Genomic DNA, 26,408 nt, shown 5'->3' on the forward strand with positions numbered 1-26,408 from the left:
TCCCAAACTAACAAAGCTCCCTGGGTTACTTTAGCACGTTTATTGCTGTAGTGCTTCAGTGTGAGCGCTGCCTGGAACCCGAGCGTAAAAGGTACATCAAAACCAGCACTGCGCGCACTCCAGTGTCACATTTCCGGTGTTACTTTATGTATTCGCACGTAATACAGATGGAGTCACCATCAGAGAGGGAAATTCTTCCTTAACATGAAAAAGGTGCTTTTTTTAAATTCTATCTGCAGCGACATGCTGCAATACATAGATATGGATCTACAGTCAGTGGTTTTCCAAGACCCAGACCCCCGTTAAGGACTTAAATAATCTAAACCGCTGTTGATTCAACATATCCATGATGATGGCTGGGCGGGACGTATGGAAATCCACAAGCGGCAAATTCCGGCGGACTTGGTGCTGAGTTTAGAAGTTGATGGCTTTCCCGAAGGAGGCGGCCAGGTTGGCTTCCCGGAAGGCCTCCGACACCGTCTGGAAGCACGGGAGAGAGCCGGGATTAGGCGTGGCCGACGGCCGCACTGAGGAGCGGAGCGGAGTCGCTGTGGTGACTTACGGGGTGAGCGTGGCAGACGCGGGCGACGTCTTCGCACGAGGCGCCGTACTCCATAGCGAGGGCGGCCTCGTTGATCATCTCGCCAGCGCCCTGTCCACAGAACAGGCACGGTACTTCACTGGCACTCACTGACATTCCCACCCTGAGTGAAAATCTACTCCGTTTCCATTTGTACACCCCAGACAGACTGGTTATTCCGCCTAGTGGTTATCGATGATCGCGACTCACCGATCCGAGGATGTGGGCTCCCAGCATCCGGTCCGTCTCCTTGTGGCTGAGGATCTTCACCAGACCCTCTGTGTCCGCGTTAGTCTTGGCTCGGCTGTTTGCGGCAAACGGGAATTTGCCGACCTTGAATGGGACACCCTGTCGGACGGGAGAGGAGGAACATCATGTAGCAATCACGTTGTTAAAGGACCGAAAGCATCAGTGAAATACCTTGTGTGACACAAATAGCTCAACGTTCCCTGCAAATTTGTGCCTGAGCATAAATTGTTTCTCTCTTCCATAGGGCCACCTATGGCTGATTTTTGTCCAAGGGTGTCCCGTTCCTCACAAGCGAAATGCAGCATGCTTAATGTGCACTTTATTCACACATTCCACACGGAAACAGCCTTCGGTTAAGCATATATGATGGCTAATGTTTACATCGAACACGAGGAAATCAGTCAGCCTATCAGAGCGCAACATGCCTCCTAAGAAGTTTCAATTTAAATGCGCATAATGAGTCACTGCAGCACAGATGACAACACAGCTGTAGTGTGTCCCATTGTTTTCAGACACTTGAGCTCTTTGTGTCTTACATCAACATATGTCTCAAGTGTGTAGTATGTGTGCTTGTGGTTTAAATGGAACAGAGTCAGCGTCTAGCAGTCGAACCCCAGCCCGCCCTAATGTGCAAAGCAGGTGTAATCACACTGATGCCGTGGAGGTTCTGATCGCCATCCAGCCCCTCCCCCATGCCCACCTCCTCCTTCAGCTGCTCCTCAGTCTTGCCCACCCAGGCCACTTCGGGGTGGGTGTAGATGACGGAGGGCACGCAGTTGTAGTCAATGTGGACGGCACCGCCTGCCATGCCCTCCACGCAGATGATGCCCTCGTCTTCGGCCTTGTGGGCCAGCATGGGGCCGGCCACCACGTCCCCGATGGCGTAGATGCTGCAGACACCACCGGGGGGCGACATCGATCAAAGGCGTGGCTGCTTCCCAAGCTGCCAGGTGAATGAGCCTTTCGGCGACGCTGTGCGTGGGGTTAGGGGGAGGGGCTTGTGCTGAGGAATACCTGGGCACTTTGGTCTGGAAGCGGCTGTCGATGGGGATCCGGCCGCGGTTGTCCAGCTCCACGCCCACGTTCTCCAGGCCCAGGTTCTGGGTGAAGGGCCGGCGGCCGATGCAGACCAGCAGGACGTCGCAGGTGAGTGTCTCGCTCTTCCCCCCGGCCGCCGCCTCCATGCTGGGCAGGAAGTTCCCACATTCATTACTGCGTGTCCCGCAGCAATCTATTTCACTACAGGCTGCAGCCGATACAGACAGCGATGGGGGAAATTAGGCTTCTGAGCCAGCAGGGGGCGGGATTCCTGGGTGGTCTCAGTCCCATCGATGGCAATGATGTCACAACCACTATGGCCCCGAAAGCTTAATTTCTCCCGCCTGTGGAGACCCCTGAATTCAGGCTGCCACATGCTTCACTGGATCTCATAGCTGCTGTAGTGAAGGTATAATCAGGACAGGACCTGAATTCACCTAGTGCTCTAGATTAGCAGTTCATGAACTTTTTACACTGTGTGCCAGCTTACAAAATATTGGACTCCGCACACAGCACCATTATGCCAGATTCCATAAAAGGGGATACCTTTGCATACCACTAGAGGGAGCTTCCCATAGTTTGAGAACCACAGCTCTAGATGTAAAAATCACCTGGTAACAACAGGAAGGTAACGTAAACACCTGCAGACACTAAGGCCCATCAGAGAAAACAGCCCCCCCACCCCGTCTGTCTGATTTACCACTATAAACACTGCACAAGCGCTTACTAAATATTCCTATATGGGAGTATCCAGGCTATTCCATTTCCTGCATTACGACGCTCCATCGTGGTGTCTTTGGGAAATAAGCCACAATTCACAAATAATTTAGACACACAAAAACAAAGTTTCTGTGGAGGTCAAGGAGATCCACTGGAACAAATATCCAGCATGGCCCACAGAGCCAGAGAGCAGCACGTCTGCTCGATGTGAGCTGGAATAGGAGACATCAAGGCCTCAGCGACCTGGATCCATAAGGGGAACAGAGGAAGGACTTACGTCACATCTATCTGTCCGTCTGGCCTCTTGGTGGCACCCATCACCTTGGTGCCCAGTTTGAACTTCATGCCCTGCTTCTGCAGGATGCGCTGGAAGTTCTTGGAGATCTCCATGTCGATGCCCATGCCACCCACGTGACCCAGGAACTCCACAGCCGTCACCTGGGAGCCCAAGCGCTGCCAGACGGACCCCTGGAAAAGCCGGCCATTAGAGGTCGCTCTCACGCCTCAGCACCATAGGCTTTCTGTTTGTTAGTCTTCAGCGGTTCTACTTGTTTGAGCCGCCACCCTGGTTACTGAGAACGAAACGACGAGTCCCCAGTGTGGGCGAATTACTAGGCTTATCCATACATGTGACGGTTTTGAAGCAGTAACTGGAAAATGTCACGTACCAGTTCAACCCCAATGACTCCAGCGCCAATCACGATCAACTTCTCTGGAACCTTTGTAAGGGAGAGTGCTCCAGTAGAAGAAACTACGGTCTCCTCATCAATCTGTGGGAATATCGGGTCAGGGTATGTAGCACAGCAAACTCAGTGTCAAACACCCACCCGGGTGCAGGATTGGGATCAGCAACTTCTAACCAGCCAGAGTTTCGAACCTCGATCCCGGGAAATGGTGTGACCTCTGAGCCAGTAGCAATCAGGATGTTCTTGGTGTTGATGACCTGCTCAGTGCCGTCGCCGATTGCTGCAGTCACCTGGTTCTTGCCTGTTATCTTCCCAAAACCATTCACATGTGTGACCTGGAAACAGGAGCCTATGAGAGCACAGAACTAAACACACAGAGGAGTGACACCCAATCAGAGCAGATCAACTGTCCCTGAAACCCTGCAGGAAACAGGCTGTCATGTCTCAGTCGCTAGTCACCATTACAGCCACAAGACTCGCAGGCATTTGTGACTCGCCTTGTTCTGCTTAAAGAGATGTCCGATTCCTCCCGTCAGCGCCTTGACTGCCCCGCTCTTCTGCAGCATCATTTTCTCCAGGTTTAATTTGATTCCTGAGACTGTGCCACAGCAGAGAAGGAGCATTTCAGTCTCACTTTCCTTTTTTTTTCCTTGGAAAGTGTTAGCCCACAGTTTCTGCGTTTTCACAGAAAAAACTCAACCTTCCAAAACTTTCTACTTACTCTCAATGCCCCTGCTTTCAAAATCTTTTCCATGTGCCAAATGATACAGGTACGAGTTGTTCAGCAAAGCCTGGAAAACAAACCGTGAACGAATGTCAAACTCACGGAGAGGTTCCCATGACAACTTTAAAGGGAGAGACTGAAGATCAGTGCGTTCACTCTACCTTTGAAGGGATACAGCCAACGTTCAAGCACGTTCCTCCAAGGGTGGCATTTTTTTCCACACACACCGTCTAAAATAAAACATATGTTTGTATGATATGGTGCTCTAACACCATGGCTCCCAGCAGTCTTTTGGGAGAACACTAGCCAATCCGCTTGCTTCCTCCATCCCAACACACCTCATGCAGCCAATCAGGAGTCAGGTTCTCTTAAATCTGAATTTTGGAATGAAATGAATACAAGGATTGGCTGGTGGCCTCCAGGAAGACTGTGGGAATTGGCTGCTTTAACGTGGTGCCAAATTCAGCCAGGGGCCACGTTACCTTGAAGCCAAGCTGTGCGGCTTTGATGGCAGCAACGTACCCGCCGGGCCCCGAGCCCACCACCGTGACGTCAGCATCGACTGCAAGGGGAGACCAGAGAGAAGCTGAGAGCCAGATCTGAACCACGGGTGTAAAGTTTCAGTGGGCAGCTGAAGGGGCGAGACACAGTGACGGCGGCAGAGAAAGAGGCGCTCACTTGGAGACTTGTCCGCGTAGGTCCTCACAGACAGCGCGGTGGCTCCATGCAGCTTACACGGGAGTTGGTGACCCCGCTTAATTAACAGTGAAGATTTGGAGGAGGAGCGGAGGGTGAAAATCAATCATCATTATACACGGGAAACCGTGAATGGAGACTAATATACAGAAAACACTAATTAAACGGGGTCTGAAAGCCTAAATGTCCTCAGTAGTATGTTGGAGCTGGCTATTTTACCTAAGAAAACGAAGACCAGCAAAGTCCTGAGCGCTGCCAGAGTCTGGTAACCCAGTACATGAATATAATCGCAAGGTAACTAACCACTGCGCCCAGTGGCGGTTAGCAGGGCGGCACAAGCTGACTGATACACATGCTGTACTTAGGAGTAACTCAGCTGCACTGTTCATATGCATTTCTATCACACTGGGGGGTATCAAAGGCGCCTGCTTGACTGACCATCCATGCAGTCTGCAAGGGCTCCCAGCAGCTTAACCAGTTAGCAAATGTAGCCGCTTCCAGCGGAGTCCGGCGCCCCCAGCCGAACCTGTCAGTATCTACAGCCGGTTAACGAGCCACATAACGATGGCAACATTTCCCCTTTCTTGCATGTGAAACCCGGCTGCCAGAATATCTCCATATAGCATGTTGTGGGTAAAAGCGACGCGCATTAGCAGCTAGCATGTCAGCTAATGAGCTAGGCCTTCAAAACAGGTCACTGCGCTCCGCTTTAAAAGCGCAAAAACAGTTAGCTTCGGCATCTTTGCGCGCCAGGCTGGTTGGGGCTAAGGCTGTCGTCCTGTAACTCTGGCGGTTACCTTGGCCAGCGAGCGGCACAGACGGCTCCAGCGGTGCATCTCGGCCGCACGTCTTTAACTTCCACGATCTAAGCGCCCCTAGGAAGACTCGGCGTCCAAGGTCTTTTCATATACGCATGCGCACGGCTGAGCACACGGCGCAGCGGCGCTATTCATGAACTGCATTAACGCTGGAACGCAGCGCAAAGCTCGCCGCTGCAGGTTGTCTGCTGATCTGCAGGGTTCGACGCAAAAACGTGTAAAGGCAGGTTAACGCGGCCGGTGGATTCAGTGTGACGCTTAATTTTGCGTGTTGTTTAACGTTTGTGTTATGCACGTATTTCCAGTCGGCAGTTTGCTTTCAGCTGCACTTTAGAATACATATCTTAAGTATCTCTCTTTTTATGCTTCGTGACTTGTATCTGGCGACTGTGGTCTTGTTCACTTGCGATTGCGATGCTGATATCACAATATCACATTTAAGCTGTGACCCCCCCCCCAGCTATGGAGAGCCAGATGGGGCAGGCGAAGAGAATTCCAGTGTACCTGTCCTCGTATCCGTGTAAATGGCACATAAAGGATTGATCATGTGTTTATGATTGATGGGTACTCATGAATGTCATACAATGTAGATTTTATTTTCAACGTTTTAACACGATAGTCTTTAACAATCTATGCACCCATCTCCCAATCGTGTAACTTCAAAACGATGTACAACTTAAATTACATTAATTTTCAATTTCCTGTCTCCACTGTTCTTGGTATTTAAATGTTCAATTTCGCAGTGGTACACTAGAGGTCGCTGTTGTATTGGTGTTATATTGCATAAACTGTATAACCAGCGGTTCTTAACGTCCGGACCGCGGTCCGAATGCGGACCCAGCCGATAATGGACGTTATGAATCAAAATGGTTAACGTAAAAATGTAAACAAAATTTCAGACACAGATTTTGAAACGATCACCGAGCGTTAAAACTTTCCATTATTTTTTTATATATTGATGTCTATAGTGAAAATTATTAATTCATCGAAGCTCTTGAAATGCTGTGCTATTTTAAATTGTTCCACACCTCTGATTTTGGAAAAAATCTGATTAGGATCTTTGATCAAATTTTGAGAATCGCTTCTATAAATAGTTAATTGCAAATTTATTGGGTATGAATTATGCGGCTGCAGCCAAATTCTTAAAGCGCACGGGCAGGGTGAAGAAGTTCACTTACAGCTAACCGATCCAAGTGAGTTTGAACGTGCTATGATTGTTAGTGCTAGACGTGGTGGTTCCAGCATCTCAGAGACAGTCACATTTCTGGTGGTTTTATACGCTACAGTGTCCAAAGTTTTCAGGTGCTGCTTCATTTTGGAAGCGGGGAGGTGGGTATCTGCATGATATGCAAAAGTACTTCACTGACACTTTGTACACGGTTTTATATATTTATCCTTGTGCTATTTGTGGTATTTTGAAATAGGTTTTTATTTTTTAATGTAAGGTTACATGTATGGGGACGTTCTATTGTTTTAATGAGGAATGTCATCTTTCTGAAATGAGAGCAGTCAGTGGTCACGCAGAATATCTTCAGCTGACATATGGAAGTCATGTTGTTACCCTGTTTCATTAAAATAATTCCTTTATTTTTCATTATGTCTGAAAATATGCATGAATCGAACAAAATAGATCTCACTGCTTCTTTCCAGAATCTACATTTAGAAATCTACTCTGTATATACAGGGAAAGGTGATGTTTGTGGGTAATACATGTAGAAATGTTTTTTTAAACAGCTCAATTCAAGTGTTGATGTCCGATGAAGCTGACAGCTCACTGCTCGATAATGAATATTTCCTTGGTGTTTGGGAGTATTTTATTTTTATTTAGTTGAATCCAGTGGAAGTGTTTTGAATTTAGCACAGAGCCATACAGAATGCGTGCAGGGCAGCTGGATGTGAGCTGGATGTGAGCCTGCTGGTTTGGTTTCTGTGGCCTGAGTCTCCTCATGTCTCCCAATTTACCTCCACAGGCAAATGGAAGAAAAGAGGCCCAGAGCAGGAATATTCTCACACCATGCAGATGTTTTGCTGTCAGGCTTGTAATGTGCAGGTCTGGGTGGATAATCAGTGGCTGCAAACATTTTGAAATAGATTTTTTCCACACCAGTGTATGTATTTTTTCCTGTATCAGGGTGCATTTGTGGAGAATGAGACAGACTGTCTAGAGCTTTAGTGTGTGGAGGGAGTGAGACAGACTGTCTAGAGCTTTAGTGTGTGGGGGGAGTGAGACAGACTGTCTAGAGCTTTAGTGTGTGGGGGGAGTGAGACAGACTGTCTAGAGCTTTAGTGTGTGGGGGGAGTGAGACAGACTGTCTAGAGCTTTAGTGTGTGGGGGAGTGAGACAGACTGTCTAGCGCTTTAGTGTGTGGAGGGAGTGAGACAGACTGTCTAGAGCTTTAGTGTGTGGGGGGAGTGAGACAGACTGTCTAGAGCTTTAGTGTGTGGGGGGAGTGAGACAGACTGTCTAGAGCTTTAGTGTGTGGGGGGAGTGAGACAGACTGTCTAGAGCTTTAGTCTGTGGTGGGAGTGAGACAGACTGTCTAGAGCTTTAGTGTGTGGGGGGAGTGAGACAGACTGTCTAGGGCTTTAGTGTCTGGGGGGAGTGAGACAGACTGTCTAGTGCAGGGGTCACCAACCTCTTTGAAACTGAGAGCTATGTCACGGGTACTGAGCCATACGAAGGGCTACCAGCTTGAAACGCCCTCCTAAACTTATCTAAACTTCATGTATAGTAAACATGTTTTAAATGCTTTTTTTTTTTTTTTAGATATTGCCATTTTCAAATCTATATAAAGGCTAATGTGATTAAAGAAGAATAGCAACAGGATAAAATTAAATTTTAGATGCTGCTCACTGGCGAGTTGCACATTTTTGGGTTTCCCCTCGTTTAACACACCTGATTCAGCTCCTTGTGCTAATTACCACACAGCTCTTAAGCTGAATCATTTATGGTGGAACAGGGAAAGAACTAAGCTACACAGGGCTGCGGCCCCCCAGGACTTCAGTTTGATACCTCTGGTCTAGAGCTTTAGTGTGTGTGTGTGTGGGGGGTGGTTAGGCTGTAATGTCCGTGACTTTGAGCAAATGTCCCTCTCCTGGTGACCGGGCCCAGTCTCCGCATTGGGGCAGTACTGAGGCCTTCAGACTCCCAGTGCTCTGCTGTGTGGGATGACAATAGACCTCGGTGGAGTGTCGCAAGATGGGAGCTCACGCCTGTGGGGGGTGTGGAGGCCTTACTAATTATCCAGCCCACCCCCACATCCCCAAAACCTCAACTTTGAATTCTTAGTAAAAGTTATAGTGCGTTATTTTTATTGGTGCGTGCGTGCAGGACGGGGGGGGGGGGGGATGGTTCTATGTTGCATTGAAATATTACTGCACGCACGCGCACACACACATGGACACACACATACACACCCAAGCACCAAGAAAGGAGCTTATTATTGTGACTGATTGTGGCCAGCAAGGAAGGAGTGCCATTGAATTTGCTCTCTCCATTCAGAGCCTTTTCTCTGAGTGCTGGGAAGTCCATTGTGACACCTCAGGAAAAAAAACACACACACTCTGGGCTGTTGTCTAAGGGCGCCTCTCAGCGCGGAGATGAATTCCTTCAGAAAGGACTATCTGAAAGCCCTTCAGTGCCGCCCCTTCGGAGGAATGGGCGGGAGGGGAAATTATCAAAGGTCCTTTTTGTCATTAATTATGGTGGGTAGTCTTTTGTTTTGCCATGAAAATGGCCTGTTTATGCTTTTCTATGCATTAAGAAAATAAGCAAGAATCCCGGAGGGTATTTCTCCCGGAAATTCTGCATGATCTTTAAAGCCATTTTAATGTGGTTTATTGTTGGAGGGACAGAATGGTGTCTGTCTTCGCAGTTCCACTGTAGAATTAAACCCACAAAAGACTTGCTTGAAAAACTCTTAAGTGTTTCCTTCCTTGTCAGTGCTGCTAAGGTGCTTCACAAAATCTCCACATTGCTGTCAGTACAGAGCTGTCCTGTGCTGATAGGCCTTGACATTCCTGTTTCTAAAACGATCGGCCTCTTGAGGCAGGTCTGCTGCCATTTACTTGCTGTGTTTTTCCCCTAACAGGCCTAATCTTTCTAGAGAAATCCAAAATGGCCGAGTCTTGGCAGGTGATTTTGTTTTACATTCTAGCATGAATTCAAAGCAAATTGGACTTCAGCATTAGTTTCACCTGCATGAGTAGCAAAGTGTGAGTGAGTGAATGAATGGAGGATAAATGTAGAGTACTGAGGACTGACTGAATGGGTGAATGAATCCATGAATAATAGTGGTTTTTAATCTTGAACTGGAGGTCTGTCTGACTCCTTCCCGTCTTCATGCATCGAGTGTCATATGTCACCGTCGTCATCTCCCTGATCGTCCTCCAGGGGGAGCTGTGATGGCTGTCCCCTTAGGGTGCGACATCAGCGGGCCAGCCGCCAAGCTTGATGACTGGCTGACGCTGGTCTTCTGCTGAGATCTGCAGGTCTGCTACCCCGTGGCTCAGGATGGTGGCTGCAAGACCTTTATCTGGCAGTAAGAATGACAGTATTGCAGTGAAGATAATCAGGCTACGTTCCTTTGCTCAGCATCGCCCATTGTCTCAGTGACGTTTCGTTTAATTAATAGACGTTTCAGGTGGGGCTTACGGTCCTTCAATAGTCAAATCGTCCTCAGTCAGGCTCTGTCTGTTCCTCTCTCTTTTTAGGAAGATCAGCATAGTGGTTCTTATCTCCCAGTCACTGCTTGTCAGAGTGGAGCGTCTGGGTCCTTTGCTAGGGGTACGGTCACAGCAGGGTCTCAGTCCTACCCGGAGATTGTACAAGAAGAATGAGAAGGTGTGTGAATATACAGTAATACAAAGAAATATGGTACTTAAATCTCAATTTACATGCTTTATTTACATTTACTCGGAAGACGCATTATTCCTAAGCGACCTACATTTTTGAGAAGGGAGGGTCAGACAGTCCCTGGAGTACTTCAGAGGTTAGAGGCCTACGCTCAAGGGTCCAACGGTGAAATTACTCGGGCGAGTCTGGGATCTGAACTGGCAACCTTCTGATCACAGGTGCAAAGTCCTAACTCACTGAGCCATGCACTGCACCCTAAAATGCAGCATTGACATGGAACTTGGATCCTGCATCATGAAAACGGTGATCTGTAAGCTGTTGGGGTAAATGCACTAAACACCACAAACTGTCTGGCGTCTATGTGTATGACGGCTTGACTTTGCTCATTACCGGTGGCCCACATTCACACCAGCAGTATAGATCACCGCCCCGGTGATCAGGCCAAAAACGCCCATAAGCCGCGTTTGACACGGATCGAAAGGCGTCTGTATCGACAAACTGTCAGTCCCTGACCGGGCAGGAGGTGAGATTCCGCCGACTGACGTATTGGTCCCTGGTAAATCGAGGAATTCCTCCCGTTCTGGCCTGTGCTTTTTGGATAACTGGAGCTTCCTCATGGGGGTGCTGTGGTGCGACTGAGTGTCAACAAGTAAGCAGGTAACCAGTAACTCGCACTCTGATCCGAGGTCAGTGAACACAGAACGTTAACGTGGGACGAAGCAGGATACATGTAGCATCATGGAAACTGCTCAAAAGTTTCTATAGTAGTTATATATAGTCTATCAGCTGTAGAGCTTCAGCCTCAAACCAATCGGTGGGCCCAATTTCCCCAGGGGCTGTTTCTGTAGTGCCTCCTCTGTGCAGGTACAGTCCTTCTAACACTACGGTGTGACTGAAGACTCCCTGTAAGACCCTGGTTTACTGTTCGTTATATCCTTACTGCTCCCAGTTGCTCAGTCTTGTGTCTTCATCGCCCTGTGTTGGACGGGACCGGTGCCGCCTCAGCCGAAGCACGGTGTCCCACATGGCAGGCAAGAAACAACAAGTCTGCGCTCGGCGATTCAAAACCTGCAAAGAACGTCCATTCAGGAACGTGTCCTCAGGTGACAGGCAAATTTACCGTAATGTTCCTATATCCTATAACACCTCTTATTTTATTTAGACCTTTAAAACCTGCTTACTTTGCTTCTCTGAGGCTTTGAACATAAGGCCCTCAGTTTGATTACTCAGGAAAACAATCAGTGATTTGTCAACAGTGAGCCTTCAAAGGCATCTTTGGGCTTTTGTGAGCAGTGCTCTGTCCTGCTACAATGGAGATGCCTCGCTGATGGTCTTTCCTCTCCTGCTCCACCTTTCAGTGACTCCAGTGGCGGTTCTCAGTTTCCCTGTTGCCTTGTTTCCCCGACAATAGGCATCCCGATGCATTTCATTCCTATTCTGTTACAGTCCACTCTGGCGTGTACCAGCACAAAACACGCTACACTGAATCAGACCCCTGCCATTGTCCGCCCTCCCCACTGCATCCCTGTCAGTGCAAGGGGTGGAAATCGCTCCTACATTGTCCTGCATAGTCGGACGCTGCCTCTGGCTTCGAGAAGATGATGTGGCTTCCTGTCTTAACCAATGAAAGAAGCACGGACCGAAAGTCTTTATCCTGTTTGTGTCTGTGTGGTGTTATCTGCACTGTTAAAACGGCTTTGAATTGGTCTGGCAATGGAATTGTTCTGTTTGTGCTTGGAGAGTCTACCTGCTGTGTCGCTAATATTTTTACGAGAGCAGAATGCTCCGGAGTTCAAGTAAAATCCCTGAAAAGGAGTAAACGTTTTGGGGACACACAGGGAGACACAAAGATCGCGGTGGTGTCAAAGCAGTTATATTAGCTGCCCTGACAGCATGTGGTCTAACAAGTGGAGGGGAGAGGCCTGCATAAATTACAGATAATCTGGGATAAATTATGCAGATTTATTCGGAAGGGGAACGGCTAGAACTCTTGGGGTGGAAGCTGTCGAAACCAAAAATCATGCCTGCAAAATGAAAGTGGATGTGGTTTGATGGTAGCCTTAGATCCTATTTTAAGGGAGTAAAGCACAATTCAGAAATGGCATTTTTTACTTTTTCTTTTCAAATCACACCAGCCTTTTTGCCAGAAATTAGCAGTATGAGTGTTGTTATATTAGATTTATGTATCAGATGCACTTTGTCCAAAGCGACATACAAATGAAGATCAGAGAACAGGGTCAGACAGTCCCTGGAGTTTTCAGTGTAAAGGGATTTGCTCAAGTGTGTCATGGTAAAGTCACTCTGCCAGCCAAGGGTTTTGAACCAGTGACCTCCCGTTCACAGGCACAGTGCCCACAGAGCTGCACATCACTCCATCATGTGTGCAGTGTGCATGTTCAGATCCCACCTACTCTCTGTATGTGTTGAGTTTCCTCCTGCAGTCCGAAATCATGCAGTAAGGCTAATTGCCCATAGTGCATGATTGCCAGTGCATATATGAACCTGAAATGGACTGGCGTCCCGTCCGGGGCGTACCCCGGCCTTGCGCCCCGTCATGGACTGGCGTCCCGTCCGGGGCGTACCCCGGCCTTGCGCCCCGTCATGGACTGGTGTCCCGTCCGGGGCGTACCCCGGCCTTGTACCCTGTTTGACTAGGGGTTGGTTCCAGAACCCCTCAGTGGATATATATTTATATATTTCTAGATAGATATTTGTATATTTGTGCAACTTGTAGTGTTGTTACTTCACGAGTAACGTAAATATTTTTACAGGTTGTTTTTGTTTTACAGATGTATAGTTGAAGAAAGTAAAAAGCAAAGTGACTGTTCTTATAGAGAATGGCACCTTTTCAGTTCTTCATCCTTTGAAGGTGTTTTGCTATTGTCTGATCGTTCGCCCCCCGGCCCTGACCTCCTCCTACTCATGTTTTGCTGTGCTCTTGTCCATTTTCGGTGGTGAGTATTCATTTCTGGACGTTTATCCTGACATTGTTACTGTCCTTTGTTTTGTGCTTGCTTTTTCGTTTTCATTTTTCATAAGCAGGCTTGCAGGAGACATTCGTTTGGCTTCTCCACCTTTTGTTTCTGCATTCGGGGTAGTTTGGCCTTTTGTCCAGCCTTGGGTTTAGTCATAAATTTGCCCCTGGCTTCCTTGAAGTTTCCATTTGTTAATATCTACTTGGTTTAGTGTTACTATTTTTTCTGTTCCTAGGTACAATTAACAGCCCCTGTATGTCTTCTGGGGGAGCCGTCCAGGTCCTACCTTCCCTGTCATTTCCGTTATGTCCTACTTAAAACCCCCCCGGGAAACTGAGGCCTGTAACATAAGTAATTTTATGGGTGGGGTGGCTTAAAACTTTCCAGTTATGGGTAAAAGTGTGGTAGGTATCAAATAGTAAATGATGGAACAGTCAGTCTCAAAGGTGATTAGCTTGGGGAAGAAATGGAGGCACATTATCACAGGACAAAAGTGGATGGTGCATAATGCCCTGTTACCAAGGCATTGGGCAGTGATGGAGCCCCATGTGAGGAAGCCGACCAACGTACTGCTGAGATGTGGACGTGCGTGAGGGAGCCGACCAAGGTACTGCTGAGATGTGGACGTGTGTGAGGGAGCCGACCAAGGTACTGCTGAGATGTGGACGTGCGTGAGGGAGCCGACCAAGACTCACTATCACTGGTAACACTCTCACACACAGTGAGTCAACAATGGCAGGATACTTTCCATGACTTTGAGAACCCAGTCACCCCCAATCACCCCCAGTCTACACACAGTCTACCCCCAGTCATCCTCAGTGTACATACAGTCAAACCCCGGTCCACCCCCAGTCTACACATAGCCTACACCCAGTCTACCCCCCTTCTACACACAATCTATCCCTGGTCTATCTCCAGTCTACACACAGTCTACTAATGGTGTATCCCCAATGTACCCCCATCTACACACAGTGTACTCCTGGTCTACCCTCAGTGTACTCCTGGTCTACCCTCAGTCTACTCCCGGTCTATCCTCAGACTTCTCTCAGTCTATTCCAGCCGGTGTATACCCAGTCTACCCTAGGTCTCCCTTCTGGGTCACTGCCGATTAAGGGACTCCTCATTTTGCTGGAGATTAAACCCCTCCTTTGTCAGGAGGTCACTGGCCTCCAAATAGGTTGTGAAAGTACCATTTTCTACCCGCTCTCTGTTGTGTGGCTATGCATCTACTCTCAATACACTGAGGCATTCATGTGGTTTCCCAGTCTCTCAGGTCACTGGTTCTCACTTTTAGGGGGGCCCTGGCAAACTAACATGGACTAGTTTTTCCATAAGCGCACTGGCTCCCAGCTGCTGTCTTATCCAGCTTGAGCTTCAGGTTTCTCCATTGGAAATCAAATGTCCAGAATGACCCATGACAGTTTCAAAGTGGATTCAAATGAAACCGATCTATTTTCTCCATTTACAAGTTGTTCCAAATATTTGGAGCTTAATAATTAAGCGAAATTAAGCTAAAACAATTATGGTTTTGGATTGAAGTCCTTACTGGGCTCCCCCACAGGAGTCAGTGGCTGAGGAGGAGAAAATAGCGAATATCTCCTGGGGTCCTGCGGATGAAGCGCGCGGGAGCAGATCCTGGGTCCCGCCCCCAGCCGCCCATCTCTCTGCGCCCCGTACGGTGGGTGGGAGCGCTCCGGGGCGAAAGGGGGGCGAGCTCACGGGGAAAGGCAGGACACCTCCCGGAATGAACGCAGAATAGCATCTCCGTGACTCCGGCTGCACTATCCCGTCCGCAGCCGCCGTCTTTTCACCTTTTACATTTTCCAGGTCTCACTATGGAAGTGACGAGGAACAGACTGATAATATTTATCCTCTTTCAGATCGGTAAGACGTCTACATTTTGCGTTAAAATATCTGTACGTTTCAGCGGCAGGTTTTTATAGAAGAGCGATATTGCGCTGGGAAATTGACGGCTTTGTATCCTTCCTTTGACTTTGGTCTAGAGTCGCTGCGCGCACTAAGTTTTGCTATTATTGTCCTGCGATTTTTTTGTTATTAAACAGTTCAAGGCATGGCTGTTTGGACTGAAAATCATTTTGCGTATATGAGCGAATGGACGAATTGAAAAACGCGTTTCTGAAATAGCAATTTACTTGAAAAATGTGAAAAATGTAAGCAATTAGTTATGCCCTGGCTTGTTAGATATGATCTTCGAATTTCTTGCTGTGTTAATGTTATGGTCTATTGAACTGCTAATTTATATCACTGTTTATAAGTATTTAATATATTATTAAGCAGTTTAAATGCATCTGAAAGCGATGCTTCGGTAGGAGTTCATTCGCTAGGTTAGGATGACGCGCTATGCCCGTTTGTGTTTTACGGCAATAAGGAAAATATAAAAGTTCTACATCATTTACAGTCGCCTGTTAGTTTCACACACCCCTAAAGACGGGCTTTCACTTTTAATGGGATGTCAATGGCTTTTCAAACGTCAGGGACAAGTTCAGCTGCGGGGATCTGAGATGGAACCGGGGAAAAAAAAGTTTTAATTTATTAGCGTTTAATATTATACTTTTTAGGTTTTTAAATATTTTGCATGAACTTCAATTTAAGAATCAATCAATAGGTTATTAATTTAAAAAACAGTCATAGTACAACCACGTGCTTTATAAAAGTCGCAGGTGGCAAATGTTATTGTGCGTGCGTCTTCATAACACGACGTTACTAGGCTACTACCACTGTTAATAGTAGTAGTAGTAGTGGTAATAATACTACTGCTACGACCACTACTACTACTACTACTAATAATAATAATATTAATAACATTTTAAAATGACCAAAGATACGTTCAAAATGTAGAACATCTTGTCAGACGTTGAAAATACGTCCCCTGAGGAACCATAATGAAAGTTTTTGTGCAGTCTTTCTTCTGAACGTCCAATATTGGACCCTGCATCTGTCTTGCACGTCCACAGACGTCCAAAAAGTCAAATACTGATCTGCACATCTTGGACCAAGAGGGGTTGTAGTCCGTCATGCAGGCACACAGATATGGTCCTAGACCGACCGATGCAATCCGGATATGATCTATACTCATCTGGCAGGCATCCAATGCTTGCTGGGCATGATCCTAAAGGTCTACCCGAGCTTCTGAGGTCCTCTTCTGCTGAAGCAGTGATCTTGCCCAGTTTGTAGCCTACATGTTTAGCCGAAATGGGGCCGGCGGGGTTGGGTTAATCTGTTAGATGTAGTGCCATCCGAAGCCAGCGGCCTCGGGGGAAGCGGAGCCCCCTTCCCTGGTATATGGGGCCGCAGACCTGCTCCTCCCTCGGTCCTGGGTCTGTAAGGCTTGCAGGGTGGAGACATGGTGCCATCTGTTTCGCATTTTCGCTGCATGACCCGGGCAAGCTGAACGTCCTGGAGATGTTGGGGAAGCTGGAGACCCGAGCAGATGGCTGAAGCTGTGCGGGCGGTCGGGAGTGCAGAGCCCCGGCGCTGCCTTATCACCAGCTCTGACTCGCATATATAACCGCAAAACACAATAATGTTCTTTAACGATTTCTGTTTTAAATTAGGTTCTTCGTGTTTTGGTTCTGATACATTTGGCAGACGTTGGAATTCGTGGATATAAAAAGATCACAGAAACCTTTGGGTTTAACCTGAATGCGCTGCATAACCTGGTTTGAATTCTTGTGTTTAAGCCGGCATTGCTGGCCGGTAGTGCTGTGTTACTTAAGTGAAATACAGATGGCTCATTTCGGCACAGTAACCGCCTTATCAGCGTCAGCGTTGGCTGGATGGAAATGGAGGCATCCCGGCTGAATGCCGAAGTACAGGAGCCAGAATCTTTCTCCTCCTCCCCTCGCAAAGGGAGCTTAGGAGACCCTTCTCAGCCGCTTGGCATGCCTGGCACTGCCCGTTCCTTGGAGCGGGAGAAAAGGGGCACCAGTTCCCAGCACACGGCAGCTGAAGTATCCGATGACAGATTAGATGGCATTAGGCTCGCCGCATTCACCGGCCGGCGAGCGGGACGCGGCCCGTCTCCGGATCCGCATTTCTCTCGCAGTAGATGGTGCTGAATAGGACAGGGGATTAGGGACGGGGCCCCGGGCACTGCGGGGCGAGGGCCCGCAGATCTGGAGCCTCTGGAGAATTATGCTGTCAGGAAGGCGGCGGGGTTTTGTCTGTGCTGGCAGAGAGGGGCTGCCAGGCCCGGTGGGAACGCTGCCCCCTCAGCCCTGCCTTTTGTTCCTGCCGTGACATGGTGGAGGGGCTGGCCGGGTCTCAGACCAAGCGACAGAGAGGGGACGATCATGCCCCGTCGTCCCTGAGACAGCCTGAAATCGGCCGCCAGTCCACACGGGCCCATTCTGCCGTGTTTGACATGCAGAGGATGGCACTCCAAGCGGGTGCTAATTTTATTTCACCTCCTTACCTCTCCTTCACAGCTTTGCCTGCTTTCCTGCCTCTCATCAGGCTGAGAGATCCCCAGTGACTGAAGCCAGTCGGTCTGACGCTCGTTAGCAGGCGATTAAACGCATCGAGGAGGGATGAGTGTGGCCTGGCCTGTTTGTGTGTGTGTGTGTGTGTGCGCGCGCACGTGTGACGGCTGGTGTAGAGATACTGACTGCTCACCCCAAGTTTTAAAGCCCCAGCAGTGTATTTCAGAGGAAGGGGAGTCGCGTTAAAGCCCATCGCGGTGGCCAAACGTGCTGCTTGTCCGTTTGAGGTTGTGATGCTGCTTTGAGCTTCCTGGTTAGCACGAGTCTTCCTCAGTTATAGCTAACCTGGCGCCTTTTGTCTTTCCCAGATGTGGGTAGTGATTTTCTATTTAAACCCAGCTGCAGCAGAGCTGTGCATCAGCGCGAGAGGCACCGTTCGACAGGCCGCCTCTTAGGCGCGTTTTTCCGAGGTCACGCGCCAGCTTTGGATGTGTTTGGCTGGACTGTACAGAAGATGGGTGGTCTCTGTAGGGGTAGGTCCACGGTCGGTGGCTGTGAGGATCTGAGACACAGCAGCACCGCGTGTAGAGCGGGAGAAACCGAGACCAACTTCTCATAGTTCTTAATTTAATTTCCAAGCGGAATCAGACCCTGGACTTAATGGCTTTTGCGAAGCTTGTCCAAAACACAGGGACTGCTTGTTTGTGCGTAAATGTTGTATTTATGTGTCACATCGTATCCTGTTCAGGAATGAAGATGAATCACCTTATTCAGGTTAGAATCTGTAGATATTGCTCTCCATATGTTTGCAGGTGGGTCGTGTTTGAATGCCTGTTTCAGACAGATGGACAGAGATCCTGTTTTCTAGCGAGTAGCTGCTGGTTTATCGTGATAAATGCGTTAGTGTTGATTAATCTGGCCATCTTAAGGGCTTGGTTGAGGTCCCTGATGTGCACAGTGGGTGACGCTGCCGAGAGGGTAATAATGAATCAGCCTCCAACCCATGAACCCCAATCTTGGAGGAAGATGGCGCCCCCTGCTGGCACCTCTGTGAGTCATGGGCGTGGGCAGAGAAACCTGGACGCTGGAGCCTGGCTTCTGAATTTAAGTGAGACTCATTAAAAACGGCACGTTCACAAGCCCTCATGCCTCTAAGGAAAAACGAATCATACTTGTGTCACCATGTTGATTATGTGACCAGTGTGTTTTGTATCGGGCCAGTTTAATGCCTGTGCTGGGAGCTTCTGTTTTGACTTAAATGGTCAAACTTATGGTTACTTGACTTACGGTCATTTTGCTGAGCGAGATTCAGAGATGGGGGAGCACTATGGTGCATGAGATTTTGTGTTACGTGATCAGTCAGTGACGGACTTCAGTGGGCGTTAGAGGAGGATATGCAGCGTACGGAGGACTGTGTGTGTGTGAGTGTGTGTGCAACTGCGCCACACTCTGTGGGATAAGCAGGAGGTGTAGCAGTCAGAAATCGGGCCTCCTCCTCCTCCTCCTCGAGCCTCCCGACTCGCGCCAGGCAGCCTGAGGGGGGCGTGTCCTGCGGAGCCCTGTGTAGCGTCCAGTCTGCAGTCGGCTCTGTGCCCAGTGGACCCCCTTCTCTGCTAATGAACTGGTAAAATCACAGGGCTTCTTGCCTCTTGCCTTATAATTTGTGTAATTGACTCTTTAGGCTCTGGAGATCCTGAAAGAACATGCTGGGGTAGTATGACTCTGAACACGGCCGGGTAAGTGTGCCAGACTGAACACCGCTGGCTAGCACAGTTCTGGCGCTGAACACGATTGGCCAGCTTGGATCTCTTGATGTGGGACCTTTGTTTGCCCCGATGACTGCGATCTGATGGGACGGTGAGGCTCACGGTCAGGACTCAGGGGGACCTCACCATTCTGCAGGCACTCGCTCACAGCCCCCCCTGCTGACACAATTGGGGCACGGCACCCCGGGGGACCGCCTGCAGGCACCTGACAGGAACGTCCCCCCGGGGCCAGATGCAATCGGGCCGTAAAAAACCACGGCCTGCGGGAGGCATCTGCTGGAGCCCGTCTGCATGCGCAGAAGCGCAGAGATGCGCAGACTGTGTACACTTAGCAGACGCTTCTTATCGAAAGCGACGTACGTTTTTCGGAAAGCAGGGTCAGCTTCTCCTTGGAGCAGTTCCATGGGGTAAGAGCCTTTCTCACCAGCACGGCGTCCTGACCCACCGAACCACATCCATGATGATCCTCTGATCAGCATTACGGCAGTGTGTTACGGTGTCACCCTGCATGGCTGCACACGGTCTGCACCTCAGAGACTGCACCACTGTCCCACAGTGCGGTGAGTCGCCCTCTGGGGGCCTCCTGTGGGTGACCCGGCGCAGCACCGAACCCGGTGCCCACTCCCACAGCCGCGTAGGGGACACCGGGCACAGTCGCTAGATGTGTTCAGTTGTTGAACGGACTTAACATACTTCAGCAATGGACCCTGCCTGTACATCGCTTCACTTCTGCTGGCTTACGACTCCAAGCAAAAATTCTGACGTTTATTAAAGATGCCACAGTAAAAGTGTACAGAGTAATAAGTAAATAGATATGGAATTCGACTCAACAATTGTCCCCAGGATGCAGTGTGTGACTCAGTGGGCTAAACTTTTGTACCTGTGATCAGTATGTTGCTGGTTCAAGCCCGGCCTCAGCAGAATCGTCACGCCTGTGGGCCCTTGAGCTCGGCCCTTAACCCCCAGCTCCCTGTGCGCTGTGGCAGGTGGCTGCCCTTCACCGCCAAGCTTCCTCTCACCTACACGTGTGTCCGTGTCGCGGAGGTGTGCTCCAGTGGCCTTTTGGTCTCGGCTCCGCATGCTCAATCCCCTGCACTCGTTACCTCGTGTTTTTCTCTCTCTCTTGTCTTTTTACGAGCCTCATAAAGAACTACATCAATAAATATGTGAAATAAGCAAAGTCATTTGGCCAAGTAGGGGTTCGAGTGGCGTAGATTATTTCATCATTGGCTCCCTCGGCCTGGCGATCACACAAAAGGCCGTTCTTTTCGCCCCGCAAACGTGCACCGTGCCTGTAAATGGGAGCCGGCTTTACCCGTTTCTGGATTTGAACCCGACCTCATAAATGGTTTGGTTTAAAATTCGTGTTTAAAATTCGACAGTAAATGTTTGGGAACTTCTGAGCCTAAATGGAATTGGGAGGGGCCTCTGCGTCTGGAGGAGGAGGGACGTCTAAACAAAGGCACTGACTGTGGAGGAGGTGGCGGTGTGGCTGGCCGTGGGGGGGGGGGGGGGGGGGTTTGCCATCCACTGTCCCGTAAGGTGATACGAGCTCACGGGGACACCATCTGAAAGGGGGCGGCCTGAATTTGTGTCCATGGTAATGGGCTGGGGGCTAGAAGAAGCTCTGTGTGGGTCTGCTTGTTTTTCGGGGAGTCTGTTTCAACGTGCCCTGCATGCTGATCGGGGTGGGGGGGTGTGTGACCAGCCCCTCCCTCCATCTCCTTTTAAATCCAGTGTGTACGGGAACCCCCCCCCCCCCCAGCTGGCGGGTCGTACGCAGATCCGACTATTGTTGTGCTTTTCAGTCTTCATTTGGGGGGGGGCTTTGTGGGATGGGGTTATCTTCTTCTGACACACAAATGTACGCTTGGCAGTGACCAGGGGGTGCGGCGAGGGAGACTAATCACTGAATTTGTCGCCCTCTAATCAGTGGGGCCCGGTTCTGCTGTGAACATCTAATGGTGGCTGGGCGGTGTGTGTTTTCTCACACTATTGTACCTTTCAGACATTTCAGCCCGGTACACGGTATATGACAGTATTAAGAAAAAAAATGTAAATCATGTAGGCTACTGTAAACCGGAATCAGAGAAAACCCAAATGGGCTCATCGGCATGGACCTTGAGGGCTGGGGAAATGAGGAGACAGGTCCTTGTTGAAGATTCGTTGGCACCACTGTCATCGCCCGATCCGCACGCTCCAACAGTGTTCAGCACCGTTGGTTTGTGTGGCATTGACCTCCGCACACTCCACAGTGTTCGGCACCGTTTGTTTGTGTGGCATTGACCTCCGCACGCTCCAACAGTGTTCGGCACCGTTTGTTTGTGTGGCATTGACCTCCGCACGCTCCAACAGTGTTCGGCACCGTTTGTTTGTGTGGCATTGACCTCCGCACGCTCCACGGTGTTCGGCACCGTTTGTTTGTGTGGCATTGACCTCCGCACGCTCCAACAGTGTTCGGCACCGTTTGTTTGTGTGGCATTGACCTCCGCACGCTCCAACAGTGTTCGGCACCGTTTGTTTGTGTGGCATTGACCTCCGCACGCTCCAACAGTGTTCGGCACCGTTTGTTTGTGTGGCATTGACCTCCGCACGCTCCACGGTGTTCGGCACCGTTTGTTTGTGTGGCATTGACCTCCGCACGCTCCAACAGTGTTCGGCACCGTTTGTTTGTGTGGCATTGACCTCCGCACGCTCCAACAGTGTTCGGCACCGTTTGTTTGTGTGGCATTGACCTCCGCACGCTCCACGGTGTTCGGCACCGTTTGTTTGTGTGGCATTGACCTCCGCACGCTCCACGGTGTTCGGCACCGTTTGTTTGTGTGGCATTGACCTCCGCACGCTCCACGGTGTTCGGCACCGTTTGTTTGTGTGGCATTGACCTCCGCACGCTCCAACAGTGTTCGGCACCGTTTGTTTGTGTGGCATTGACCTCCGCACGCTCCAACAGTGTTCGGCACCGTTTGTTTGTGTGGCATTGACCTCCGCACGCTCCACGGTGTTCGGCACCGTTTGTTTGTGTGGCATTGACCTCCGCACGCTCCACGGTGTTCGGCACCGTTTGTTTGTATGGCATTGACCTCCGCACGCTCCACGGTGTTCGGCACCGTTTGTTTGTGTGGCATTGACCTCCGCACGCTCCAACAGTGTTCGGCACCGTTTGTTTGTGTGGCATTGACCTCCGCAAGCATGATATTCTTTGAGTTGCCTTATTTTTTTCCATGTTATTCAGGTGATGCGTCATGTCATCATACCAGCACATGTTTGCACAGATACACAAAGCTCTGTGTTCTGCCAGCATTGGTCACATTTCAGCAACAAAGGATCCTTTTCATTTTAAAGCTTTTGCTTTCAGTTTTTCTGCTGTGATAACTTTGCCCAGTTTTATCACTGGTTATTAAAAAAATAGACTGTAAGCGAAGACCAAGCTCATGTCCTGGGACACTGCCTTCAGATCGCTGCACTCAGACTGTGCTGTTATTCTGTGAAGTGTCTTTACGTTTGGCAGAAGCCTTTCGGCTGATCAAACACTGGTTCCTGGGTTCCCACAATCGTTCCGGTGTGCTGATTTGCCTTCTATGATTGTGCTCTGCGTGTTGGCGTGCCCTAACATGTCACAGACCTGCTCCGTACGGTATTTCAATGCTGTTAAACCTCGCTGCACACACCAGCATTGACCATCACGTGTTTCTTGGTATAATTATAGAGGGTAGGCGGCGTTGGGTCTCGCTCCAGGCTCATCGGACCCAAAGCGTCGGGGATCCAGCTCTCCTGCTTACTTTGTTTCAGGATTTGTACATGGCCATTAAAACCTGGCCTGCGGCCAAGCCCAACCAAACTGCCTGTTCTGGATTTTGTTATCTACGTTTTGTACAAGGGGTAGCACAGAGGCACAGTGGTTAACACTGTCGCCTCACACCTCTGGGACCAGGGTTCGAGTCTCGGCCATGGTTCCATGTGTGTGGAGTTTGCAGGTTCTACCCGTGTCATCGTGGGGTTTCCTCTGGGTACTCTGGTTTCCCCCCCCCAGAATCCAATAACATGCTGAAGTTAATTGGAGTTACCAAATTGCCTGTAGGTGTGCATGTGTGAGTGACTGGTGTGAGTGTGCCCTGTGATGGGTTGGCGCCCCATCCAGGGATGTTCCCTGCCTTGCCCTCATACCCTCAGGGATCAGCTCTGGACCCATGTGACCCTGAATAGGATGGATGTTTTGCATAAGACATTTGTAAACTGCGGGAATGGCAGCATACAGGGGTGACTCTTGGCGTGACCTGCATCTTGCGACACTTTTGTGTTGCTAAGCCGTGTCCACTTCATGCCAGCAGGTCCGCTGCTCTCCCCGGGCCACCTGTCCCGCGTCTAACGCCTGTGCCCTACGCCGACTCCGTGACCCGGCACGGTGCCACCGCTTGACCTGTCATTGACCTACCAGAGCGTCACGTTCCTGCGGCTTCACTGATGAACGCGGTCGAGCATTTTTTGGGATCATTAACACCCTCTAGTGCTCCTTCTGGTGCGAGAGATTAAAACCCAAAGATGTCATCTCCACACCATCCTTAATAAGCTGGCATGCCGTCGGGTCCGTGGGTCGGTCCCTGGGGGGGTTGGTGAGTCCTCCCTGGCTTAATATCCGGTGGCAGCACTGGCCGGACGGGGTGTCTGGGTCTGCACCGGGTCATCCTACATCCTGACCCCATCGCATTTCATCACAACCCATTTCCTTCTGGTGACAGATTCCGCTGACATTTCTACTTCCTCGAGTGAATCATACATTTTTTTGACAGAAGGACTTTGTCAATAATTATTCTGCTCTGTTTATTTAGAGAGGTTATTTTGCAAAATAAATAAAACTTGTATTACACTGTTGGGAAAAAGATATGGTAAAATCATCTGTGCAGAAATGTGGAGTATTTTATTTTTATGTCTTGATCTGCTCCACATTCCTCCTACAGTCCAAAGATATCTAGTGAGGCGAATTGGCACCTCCAAATTGCGCCCCATGATGGATTGCCCTCCCCCCCCCCATCCAGGATAACTGGTTGAAAGGTGGATGGATAATCTTAGATAAATTGTTTTGTTTTTTTTTCTCACTATTAAGTTTTCACCCAAAGAAACAGGTGTATGTATATCTAGGTAGCTTTTAGTATTAATCTCAATGACTCTCCACCTCCCCCAGCACAAAAACAAACTAAAGGATTCAAAAAGAGTCCCTCGCATACAAAAGCAGGCTGACTGAGTGAAACCAAACCCCAAATCTACAGATAAAGTGGATTAGGAAGGCCACCAGGCCATACAAAAAGCCACTATCCCGTTTACATTGGTATCTGGGGCAGGCTTTCAGCCTAACGGAGTGCGGCTCTGACTGTAGCTTGTAAATAGTTTCTATAGCTTCAGCTGGTGTTCAGCTGGTAATTTGTCAAGCCCTGTTCTGAACGGGCTATACAGAGCCAGGAGGGTCGGCCCAGTCAGATGGGGCCTTGGAATGTGTTTCAGTCAGGGGGGTGAGGGTGGGAGGGGGGTCTCCTGATCCGTGACGAGAGAAAAGCGTTTCTGAAGAATGACACCTGCCGGGGTGTAAGATGAGCTCTGAGGTTCAGACCATCGGCTCGGTTTCCCCCACCGCACCATGTGGCGGCCATATTTCTCTGTGGCTTCAGACATCATGCCGCAAGTCAAAACAAAAATGATACAGTGAAAGGAGAAGGAGAGGGGATGGGTGTGGCCAGGTTCTGGGGGGAAATGACAGATGTGTCATTGTCACCCCAAGTGAGAGCTCCAGTTTACTGTGAACTCCACACGTGGCAGATGGATGGCGCGAGTAAACAATGCCGGCAGGTAGACCACCCAGACTGGACTCGTCACAGCGAGGTTGTGTGCCCCCGGTGGCTGGTCACTGTTACAGCAACAGGAATGACTGAACCCCCTCCCCATATATACGATATCTCACTGTCAGCTGAGGGACTTTAGAGGTTCATTCCCTTGCAACAGAAAATGCATCTGCTCCAAAAATATTTGTTAAATTTTGCTGAAGACAGTGCTCTTGGAAAGATGCTCATTAATTTTTCCTCTAAATAGACACTTTTATCTGCGGAATAATATGTAAACATACAGACAAGTGTTTGTCCGTAGTTTGTGATTAATAGATAATAATTAGGATCAGTACCATTTATTTAAAGTGCATGGTTGACTTTGTAAGCATCGTAAAGGTCCTGGAATAAACTGTGACTGAAGGAAAGTGCAGAATTGCAAGGTTATTCTGTGGGTCTGTGTCCTTCCGCTCAGCTCCAGGGAACAGATTTTGGCTCTGATAAGTAATGCATAAAAAAGATTTATAAACACATGCAAAGGAATTCTGAATTACCTTAATGTAGCTGAGTGTAAATAATTTTCATGCACTTTGCCAAAACGCTTATTCTAGCCACGTGTGTTTATGGTTTCTTTCCAGATGTTTATGTAACCTGAAAATGTGTTACCCTTTCTGGGGGGCGCAGTAGGGACATGGGGGCCCCAGGGTAGGGACTCGAGGTGACGTTTCCTCAGGAGGCCCAGAGTTCCTAGCTGGGCCCTTGGCTGTTTGTTAACCTCTGTGAGACGGGGAGGGAGAGACTGAGACTGAGACCCACCACACTGAGACCCACCACTTCTCCTCCTGTTCTGGCTCCAGGTGACGTGGCGTATGGCTACTACAGGACGCAGCGCAAGTTCACCGAGGACATCGACTGGTCATACGCAGGTAATGTGGCTCAGCCGACAGTGGTGGGGGGGTCCCTGCCAGGGTGTTCAAACCCAACGGGGGATGGGGGGGCATCTGTACTGTTTATTCAATGACCGGGCGTCTTTGCGAGCGTTTGTGGGG

General features: G+C 49.4%; 2 protein-coding genes across 4 annotated transcripts in view; one reads left to right on the forward strand and one right to left on the reverse strand.

Moving 5' to 3' along the window:
* Window positions 1-19: 19 nt before the first annotated feature.
* Window positions 20-5,628, reverse strand: dld (deltaD). Its single transcript, XM_023838919.2, has 14 exons — window positions 5,491-5,628; window positions 4,676-4,751; window positions 4,480-4,559; window positions 4,159-4,227; window positions 3,995-4,064; window positions 3,771-3,871; window positions 3,465-3,608; window positions 3,256-3,357; window positions 2,865-3,055; window positions 1,844-2,014; window positions 1,530-1,719; window positions 791-928; window positions 563-652; window positions 20-480 (listed from the first exon to the last, which is right to left on the reverse strand). The coding sequence occupies exons 1-14, from the start codon at window positions 5,527-5,529 to the stop codon at window positions 415-417; spliced, it is 1,527 nt and encodes a 508-aa protein (XP_023694687.1). The 5' UTR covers window positions 5,530-5,628; the 3' UTR covers window positions 20-414.
* A 9,432-nt stretch (window positions 5,629-15,060) lies between these two features.
* The window catches only part of LOC111857481 (receptor-type tyrosine-protein phosphatase gamma-like), a 38,072-nt gene continuing 26,724 nt past the window's right edge, over window positions 15,061-26,408 (forward strand). For 2 of the 3 annotated variants that reach the window (XM_023838403.2, XM_023838410.2), the window contains exons 1-2: window positions 15,061-15,225; window positions 26,217-26,285. In XM_023838403.2, the coding sequence (XP_023694171.2) occupies window positions 15,177-15,225; window positions 26,217-26,285 (118 nt within the window). In that variant the 5' untranslated portion in view covers window positions 15,061-15,176. The remainder of the gene's footprint in view (window positions 15,226-26,216; window positions 26,286-26,408) is intronic. The other variant, XM_023838419.2, reaches the window with a different exon arrangement.

Source organism: Paramormyrops kingsleyae, chromosome 3 (genome assembly GCF_048594095.1).
Source record: "Paramormyrops kingsleyae isolate MSU_618 chromosome 3, PKINGS_0.4, whole genome shotgun sequence".
Taxonomy (NCBI): Eukaryota; Metazoa; Chordata; class Actinopteri; order Osteoglossiformes; family Mormyridae; genus Paramormyrops; species Paramormyrops kingsleyae.